The 9,687-nt window shown below is 40.1% G+C and overlaps 1 protein-coding gene across 1 annotated transcript in view; it reads left to right on the top strand.

Moving 5' to 3' along the window:
* The first annotated feature begins 7,784 nt into the window (after window positions 1–7,784).
* The window catches only part of csmd1a (CUB and Sushi multiple domains 1a), an 80,059-nt gene continuing 78,156 nt past the window's right edge, over window positions 7,785–9,687 (top strand). The window contains exon 1 of the mRNA XM_015049269.1: window positions 7,785–8,027. Coding sequence (XP_014904755.1) covers window positions 7,838–8,027 — 190 coding nt within the window. The 5' untranslated portion in view covers window positions 7,785–7,837. The remainder of the gene's footprint in view (window positions 8,028–9,687) is intronic.

The following is a 9,687-nucleotide window of genomic DNA, read 5'->3' on the forward strand; positions in this document are numbered from 1 at the left end:
GTGTCACAGAGGTTTCTTCTGTCTCGATCACATTCACTTTGACGTGAATCCCGGTGTACTTTTGCAGGACAAAGTGAGGAAGGATCTTTTGTATTCTTTTTTATGTTCAGCGCTAATCTGAGGAACCCACAATTTTCACCCACTCTTCATATTTTCTTTTGCACATTTTACCTGACATGGTAGAGATATTAAAATAATAATAAAAATCACTGGACTGAGTTTTTCTTCTTTTTAATGAACTGCTAGAATATTGTCAACTTTTATCTTAACTTTTCTGCTGTCTTGTTCTCATTTGTTCCCAGGTTTCTCTCCGTATCCACCGAAATGCTCAACACCTGTGCAGGTACGGCAACACGGAGGCAACATGCAGCCAGAGACGTAGGGGCAATGCAGACTGAACTAAGTGTGGTGTTATCTCACACGCTGGTTTCTCAGAACCAAACACTTTGTCTTTTTCTGTTCCTCATCAGTCCTGAAAAAAAAGAGGAGGAATATGATTTTTTTTTCTTTTCAGATACTGTTCAGTGTCTCCCAAAAGTATTCACAACTCTTAAATATTTTTACAGTTTATCAGGTTTCAGCCACAACTTTTTTCCGAAATGAAATGTTTACAATTGTGGTATACAGCAATCCCTCTGAGGTGTTCAGTGCTACGAGCCTTAATGAAATGGTTACATTTAACATGAGATTAAATATTGTGCATGGTGAATCTATTAATGATTAATGATTGGGTGACTTTTGAAGGCATTTGACCACACTAAATTTTATTCACTATCACAGTAAATTGGTCCAATTATATATAAAGTGCACACTTTTCAGATTTTATTTGAAAAATAAAATCAAGAAATGAAAAACTTTTGTTTGGTTTGTCGCATAAAATCCTAATGCATTAAATTTGAAGGAATTATTAGGCTTTGTGAACTTTTGACTATTTCAAAGTTATCTTGATTGGTGTATACAACATTTTATTTGATAAATGTTGCAAGATTCGTACAGATTTTTTTTAAGATTTAGTTTTCAGTTTGCTTGTATTTCAAATATTATAGTGCAAACAGTGTTAAAAAAAATCAGTGCAAAAATTTCTGCAACAGGATTAAATTACAGCAAATAGCTGGAAAAGGAATATAAATGTACTGTAAAAACACTAAATATAAAAAAAAATCATTAAAGTCATAAGTTAAATTAAAACATATGATTCTTCCATTGTTATACCCTGTTATCCTCGCAGGGTTAACTGGAGCTGGTCCCCATCTCCAGCGGTCATTGGGAGAGAAGCGGGGCACACCCTGTACAAGTCACCACTCCATCGCAGACAACCACATGCACACACACACACAGACACACACACACGGCTAAGGACAATTTAATGACATCAACTAATCTAAGAGGTTTGTTTTTTTTTTTTGGACAATGGGAAGAATCTGGAGTACCCAAAGGGAACATCCACACGGAGAACATGCAGACTCCTCACAGCAAGACCCTAAGGTCAGGGTTTGAACCCAGGACATTCTTGCTACCAAAAATATTTTTAAAAACTTACATTTTTGTTTTCTAATAGGATTTGGCTGCATTTTTATTTATTTATTTATTTTTACACAATTTCTACCCAACCGCTTTATTCTAAGCATTGGGATATAGCAAAGTTCCTGAACTCAACGGTCAGCCAGAAACTAATGAGGATCTAGTTGTAGGATATAACTTAGCATTTCCTAATCCTGAGTTACTCTCAATGCCAAAATTCTCACTTGACTTTAGCGGCAGAAATCATTGAGCTGATAATTAAGATTTATGACAAGTTAGTGGTGAACAACAGATTTTGATTATCATTCTGTGACGGTGAAACAGTCACTGACTTGTTGCTTCCTCGTTTTATGACTGGCTAACCGTTTCATTCGGAGTTAGACTATAAACTAGAAGCGGTAAATAATTCATCAGCAGGTAATGAGCTCCTCATTAGTCCGTGATGAGTTCCTCATTACTTTGGCCCTGTATTAGAATGTGTTTGAGAACCACAAAATTTGGTGGGATTTATGGATTTAGCAGTTTTTCCAAAAATGTTGTTCCCATTTCTGTGATCAAACATAAAATAATTTACCCCTGTGGTAAAATAATGTTTTTCATGACTTAGCTTACAGTGATCAAAACATTACCAACGATTGCTTACATCTGTGAAAGATTTATTTATTTATTTTAATTGGAATAATACATATTCAACACTAAACCAACAGATTGCAAATAATGGGGTTAGGGTTATTTTCTGTCTCCCGCTATTATTACTACTATAATTGGTCATTTTCCTCTCCCTTGATTTTGTGTTTATGTTCACATTAATAAATTGACAGAACATAAAACAAGTTGTGCTACAACAAAAACTTGGTCTGAAAATGTTATTTTCTATAATTTTGCTAAATTGTCTTAAACATTTAAATGATTTCTCTTTGCAAGTCAAAGGTGTAACGCTTAACGCATCGTTAAAACAATAAACAGTTTAAAAAAAAAAGTTAACTATGAACTGCAACGACCGCATTGTTTTATGTACCAAATAGTTTTTTCGCTTTATTTTCTAAGTTGAGGTCGGATAAAACAAGTCAGTGCATTTTTTTTTTTTTTTTCAAAATCATCCCTGGATATTTACAACTCCTCCATATTTTGTGGACCTGAGACCTGCAAGGTTAGGGCAAGGAAGCGTGAAGTCGCTTTGGTTGTTCTTCTCCTCTTCAGAGTCCATGTTTGACACCAAGTTAACTTTCCCCCTCTGCTGCTCATCATTCCTGGACAGGAAGATAAAACCACAGAAGCCGGGGGTTTATTGTGGTGGTTATTGTATGTAGGATCAAAGTATAAAAAGAAACTAAGCAGCTCTTTAGTTTTAGCTAAACAATAAATGCAAAACAAGTACTGGCTTTAATGCTCTTGTTTCCAGTTTTGGACTAAGGACAAGTGTGTTCATGGGAAGAAACAAGAGGACAGCGAAATGAAAGCTTTTGATAATTGCTGATTTTTTTTTTTTTTTTTTTTTTCAATGTTTGATTTTTGGACACTAATTCAGTCTTTTGTAAGGCTGTTGCACTGAACAACTACAGACGTCAAAGTTCAGCATTTTCTATGCCATCGATTTTAACATTTAATACATGTAAAAATCACATGCAAACCTAAAATAATTCCTGGCTTTCTGCATGGCTTTTCTATTTTTCTTTAAATGGTCTGAGAAAGACTGCAGACTCACACATTACCTGTCGTCCTCCATAGACTGTGTTTCTGGAAGGAGGTCATCTTTCTCCTTCTGATTCCCATCAGCACTAAACAGAAAGAAAAACACTGACATAAGAAATAGAGTGCTGCAGCCAAAGGACGATATATATTAAAAAAAAAATCCCTCTGAAATTGTTGATTTCTTTTTTGTTGTTGTTGTTCTTTTCCAGTCCACCTATAGAATAATCTCAAATGCAGTGCCATATTCTGAAATCGTATGGTTGCTTTCAAAAATATATATTTGTCATTAATACAGTACTAACACTTATATAAACACTCTTTGGATGGTGGGTGGACTTTGCTGACCTCTGGTCCAAGACATAAGGACAGGGAAGAGTAAAGTCAGTGGATGCCTTGCTGCTCTCCTGGCACAGCGTGTTTACACCTGAATAACGTCTCTGTTTCTTCAGTCCTTTACACGAACACACGGACACGAGTGGGACTGTGATAAATGAACACATTTAATTATTGCTAATTAGGCCAATTCTTTCCTGGGCGTGCATTTCTAAACTATCATTTGAAAAGGAAGTTTTAATTTGTCTTTCACGAAATTACCCAACTTGAAAATGTGAAGTTTTCTGTATAGCGATTATAATGACATTATTATAATGACAATCCGTGTAATTTCTTGTGAAATTACAGGGATTACAGTGAACATTTTAACTTGGGTCTTAAATGAACATGCAAATTCAATTCGTTTTGTTTTCTTTACAAATACTACATAATTAAAAAAATGTATTATTATTATTATTATCTTAGGTTTTTGTTCATTCTTGACTTACATCTCAGTTAGACGACAGACTGCATTCTAAGTGTCACTGTGTGAAATATCCTTGATGTTATTATTGACTGAAAAAAAATGACAATCTAAAGGTCACCGGTGACATTTTTAACATTTGCTGCATGGCATCATTTTCAAAGCATGGCATTTTAATGGGGCTTCTCCTTAAGCACCAGCCTATTGACTGTCAAGCTGTCAATGCAGAACAGACGCTCCTGTGAGATCGGGATGCTCATGATAACGGGGGACCTCATGGAACGTCCAGGTGGCTGGTGAGCAGATGGTGTACATTAACATTGCACGGTGGCTCTATATGGAAATTCTTTGATAACTCTTATGGGATATAGGTCACAGATAGGCTTTAATTTCCATCCACACTTCCTACTGTACAAGTATCTGACCAACCAGCCAACTATGTCGTCTAGACTGCTAGAGGTGCATTGTAGGTCAAACAAATCAAAAAGACTCCTGAGGATAACATTTTCATCACATAAAAAAAATCTTTTTTTTTCTTTTTTTTTTTTTGTGGGGTTTTGGTAATCATTACGGTAGTATGAATCTGAAATTGAGCCGATGCGAACGTGAGAAACCAATTGCCATCATTTGGAGTTGCAACCTTGGATTAAAATAACAGTTTTGATGCGTTTTGATGCAATGGTTTTTGGCCATTTTTAATTATTGGTAAACATATAAATGATTAAATAGACCCTGTTAAACAGCATGTACTGAGAATAGAATAGAATATCGTTTATTGTCTCACTGTGGGGAAAATTGGGGCATGTCTTCTAGACTGAGAGGATGCACCTATATTATTACATAACTCACATAAACAGTAAGACAAAATCCCGAGGAAGGCATATAAAATACAAAATAATTTACTTTGACGTTATCCTCAGGTCGCACACTCTACTGAGATGTACAGGAATTAATTTCCATAATTAAGGTTAGTGAGAACCATTGAGGGGGCCCCCACTACTTTCCTCAGGAGCAAATGAAATGATAACACCCCATAAGAACAGAATGATGCAGCTGCCAGAGCATCGTTTAGGAAGATTTATTAAGCCCTGAAGAGAAATATAAAACCTAATGTATGCTGTGAAAGAAAAAAAAATCAAGTCAGCCTACAATGAGTCACTTATGAGCTATAGTAGGCACACGCATGCTAACACGCATGAATAAAAATCCAGAAAGTATTCACACCCCTTGAACTTTCTTTCATCATTCAACTTTCTATACTTTAGCACATTCAACAACAAAAAATCCAGCACAAACAATTCCATCTGGTTACCTCTAGAAGCTTCTATATTAAGCATAATTTTTATGTGTGCTTTTATGTGTGAGAGGCCAGAAAAACAAAAGCCACTGCTGAAAGAAAGCTGCACAGAATCCTGTATAGATTGGATAGATTAGATAATTCCCCCCTAAGGAAACATAGTAAATGTGTAGGAGAAGGTGCTTTAGTCAGAAACACTGACGTTGAGCTTCTAGCCCTGCACGTCACACTCGACACACCATCTCCACACTGAAACATGTTGGTGGGTGCATTGTGCTGTGGGACTGCTTTTGTTTTGCAAGAACCGGTGAACTGCACGGTCAGAGCCGATGGGATGACGGAGGGAGCAAAAAATAGCGAGCAGCGACAAAACTCCGGAAAATACGGAGTTTTGTCGCCGTGGCAAGACGAAATGTGGAGGGGTAGGTGGGTAGGGGGGGGACCCTCAAGGGTGTGAATACTTTTGCGAGGCGCTCTCTCCTCTCTCTCCGCAGTTCTCGATTCTGCCTTACACGTTACTCAGCTCGTGGTCAGAGAAGACGCTGTCCGTATCCACTGGCCGCTGTGATGAACTTTCACCTTTGCCCCTCTTCAGGTGGGTGGTCCTGCTCCAGATGATTTCACAGACCAGATCAAAGTCATCTCTGGGCGCGTTTGGGTGAATCCATGTGCGGCGCGGGAACGGAGCGAGGGCGCTGAAGCGTGCGCTGGTACTAAGTGGTTTCCAAGGATCTTCTACCATCTTTTTTTCTTCTTTTTTTTTTTTTAAATATTTATAGATATATATGTGGTGGAATCTTACCCTTTTAAAAGCGTATGTTTTGTTGCTATTCTGAGCACGAAGGGAAACAGTCCACCTGGCGCGTTCTTGCTGCCATGGAAACGATATACAATTCCGGAAGAATAACTCGGCGACAGATAAGAATTCTCACAAGTTAAATGACTTAACAAGTGTTGGATTTAAGCAGGAGGGTCCTGAATGCATCTCCACGTATTTCAACAACACGCTGCAAGAATCTTGACTGTAAAACCTTAATGACTCCCTGCAACATGCCCAAGCCAGGGAAAGTCGTTGGAAACCTAAGAATTTTTGATCGACATCCGATACAAGAAAAATTAGCAGCAAGGTTTTTCTCTCTCCCTCCCCCTCCCCCACGCACATCGAGAATTAATTATAACCATTCTGTGCAAAAATAGAAGTGAAATTCAAATTTACGGTGTAAGAGGGGGGGAGGGGGGGAGAGCAATAGTTCCGGCTAGTTAGGCATCAATTTCACGTGTAATAAGCAGTATGTGAACATACCACTGCTGGGCAATCCAATGATTGGTCTTAATGGATGGACACGATGGCTCCCAAGTCACGCCTTAGCAAAGCAGAACAAGAAGACCTGAGTCTTTTACATTATTATTATTACTATTATTATTATTATTATTATTATTATTATTATTATTATTATTATTATTATTATTATTATTATTATTATTATTATTTAAGATTCAGTGAGTAGAGTGGAGCATCTTCATTCATTGACTTTACTGCAAACATTTTCTGAACTGATCTCAAAGGACAGAGGAGTTAGAAAGTGACAGAGAGAGAGAGAAGGAGGGAGGGAGAGAGAGAGAGAGAAAGAGAGAAGGGAAGAGGCGGGTGGGCAGACACCGAGGAGAGATAGAGGCGCGCAGAGTGGAGAGCAGGTCTGCAGTCTGAATCTTGGCGTCGCGCAGACCCCGAGACGACGCTTCGTGGCCGCTCGCTGCGATAGATGCTGGGATTACCACAGACAGACCTACCGCATCCTCCGATCACTGACTGAACACGCTCCAAAGGCTGCGGGCTCGAAAACTTCTCCAAGCCGTCGAGGAAAGAGGTTTTCTTTTTTTTTCTTTTTTTTTTTTTTTTTTTTTGTTTTTTTTCTTCTTCTTCTTCTTTTCTTGGATCATTGGATAACGTCTCCCTGGACGGGGCGCTTTTTATGAATCTCTGTCTAATGACGAGCTCAAACGTGGATTTACTGGAAGTAAAATCAACCCAATGTATAGATTAAAAAAAAGGAGGAACGAGAGAAATTGAGAGAGAAAGAGAAGCGAGCTCTATTGGATTTGGGTACCATCAGTTACATTTCTGGAGCGGAGGAGAGATTTTCGTGATCTTATTTATTAATTTCATTTTGGAGGTGGTGGGTAAATCACTGGCCAATTCTCTCTCCCTCTCTCTCTCTTTCTCTCTCCCTCTCTCTCCCTCCCTCTCCCCCCCCCCCCCCCCCCCCCCAATCCACCGACCCCCACCACCACCCTACGGTTTGCCTTTTAGGTGTGAAATCTATCTTATCAGAGAGAGACTCCGAACCCCCTTTCGGTCCCCCGCATGACATGGTTCAGTCCAGCTGTGAGATCCGAGCCTCCTCCATGCATTGGGATTTTTCTCAGCTCCGACACCGAGTGAATCTCCCTTTTCTGAGCATCTGAGAACTCATCGTGCCTGCCAGAAAAAAGAAAAAAAGAGAGAGAGAGTGTGTGAGAGAGCCCCTGCCATGACCGCCACTTCAAATCGGGATCGGGACGGAGCACCGGGACTTGGAAGGAGAGCGGAATCCGTGTGCAGAAAGGGAGATGATGGCATTGGGATTTTAGTAGCTCTGATGAAAGCTCAGGCGCGCTGTTGTCGGAGCCGGCTGCTGCTCTTCTACATGGGGCTGCTGATGCTGGTCGCCACAGTTGAGGGTGAGTTTTCTCTCCCCCCCCCCCCCAATCTTTTCAGCTGAAGACGTGTAAAAAATAAAATAAATAAATAAATGCAGCAGGCTTTACCCCCGCACACTCCACCGCTCACTCTACCTCATCGGTCCATGACTGAATGCAAATCACGCAACCAGTACGCCACAGAAACGTCTTAAAAAGAAAAAAAGAAAAAAAAAACCTGCGTTTTACAGGGATCGGTCTCGGTGTGGTCTCGCTGTTTGTTCCACCACGTAAAGTTCTGAAAAAGCTAGCTAGCTGCTGGAGGTTGGCTATTTTGGTGGCAGCAGATCCTCAGGAGTCGACATCCTTGACTCATCGGATTCTGGTTCCATTAAGAAACTGGATGCTTGTTTTGGGGAAGGTTCTTCTTTCTTTTTTTTAATTCTCTTTTCCGGGGAAAAAAAAAAAAAAAAAAAAAAGAAAAAAAGAGAGAGACACAGCGGTGGGGCAGCATGCATTTTTTCCCTCATGAGGAAATCCGTTGAGCTGGGCAAGAAGAAGGCTGATTATTATGCTGTTCAGAGTCCGAGAGCTTGTGTGCGTGTGTGTGTGTGTGAGGGAGAGAGTGCGTAGATAAATCTTACTCTTTTTGTGCTGTCTTCTCTCTAAAGTAGCATTGGTGTTGCAAAGAGTTTTTTTCAGCCTCTGTCTGTCCAGGTCGGGTCGTCCTGCGCTCTTGTGCGTGCGCAATTATCACAAACCTTGAAGCAGCACGAGTTCGAGCATTCAACAGATTGCCATTCTTCCCGTTCATGTATACTTCTACTTGCTGAGTGGGCTCCCTTCAAGGTGATACTCATCTGCATCAAGAAGAAGAAAAAAAAGAACAACTCACGATGTTATTTAAAATCTCCTTAGGGGGAAGAACCGCAATGGTTCTCCCGAGTGGGGATCTGTTTTGGCAGAGAGAAAGACAGCCGCTCTATCTCTGTCTTGGCTCTGCACCAATGAACGAGCACCTATTTTTAGCAAAAAGAAAAACGAACAAACAAGAAATGTTAAGAACAGTGCCACAATATGAGTTTGACTCTCCTAACCTTTAGCTTGGGCAGCTTGAATTGGCCAGATGAGTTGGAGGGAGGAGGTGGGGGACTGGAAACTGGAACTGAAAGGTTCCAGTTTCCAGTCTGCGCACATTATCTCCCACGTTTTGGTCCAACACCTCACCTGTACTGTTGAAGCTAAGCTCACTCCCGGTGAGAGCAACACATTTTCCCTCGACTTGAGTAAATCCCATTCCACGTAATATCGTTTTATTTGTACCTACGGAGCTTTTATTGGCTCCACTCTCTACAGGGGTTTCAGCCAATAAATCGACTCCAACTTATTACACACCTTTTTTTTCTTTTTCTTTTTTTTTCTTTTCTTTTTTTTTTTAGTCTGGAGAGCGAAAGAGACTTGTAACGTGTGCTTTGAGTAGCGGCAGTAAACCGGCTTTTATGTTTCACCGTTTCGCCGGTGCTGATGAGGTCTGGCGGTGCTGCTGCAGCCACCAGCAGTTGCCCCTTCCCCCCATTGAGCGGCACCAGAGCCTCGCTGAGAGGGAACAGGATGGGACCTTTCCTGGTCACTTTTATTAAAGCCAAAGCAAGATTTTTTTTTTTTTTTTTTTTTTCCCTCAACCTAAAAAAAAGCACCAAAA

The sequence above is a fragment of the Poecilia latipinna genome, unplaced genomic scaffold (genome assembly GCF_001443285.1).
Source record: "Poecilia latipinna isolate Pla-1442-1.1 unplaced genomic scaffold, P_latipinna-1.0 Scaffold938, whole genome shotgun sequence".
In the NCBI taxonomy this organism is placed as follows: domain Eukaryota; kingdom Metazoa; phylum Chordata; class Actinopteri; order Cyprinodontiformes; family Poeciliidae; genus Poecilia; species Poecilia latipinna.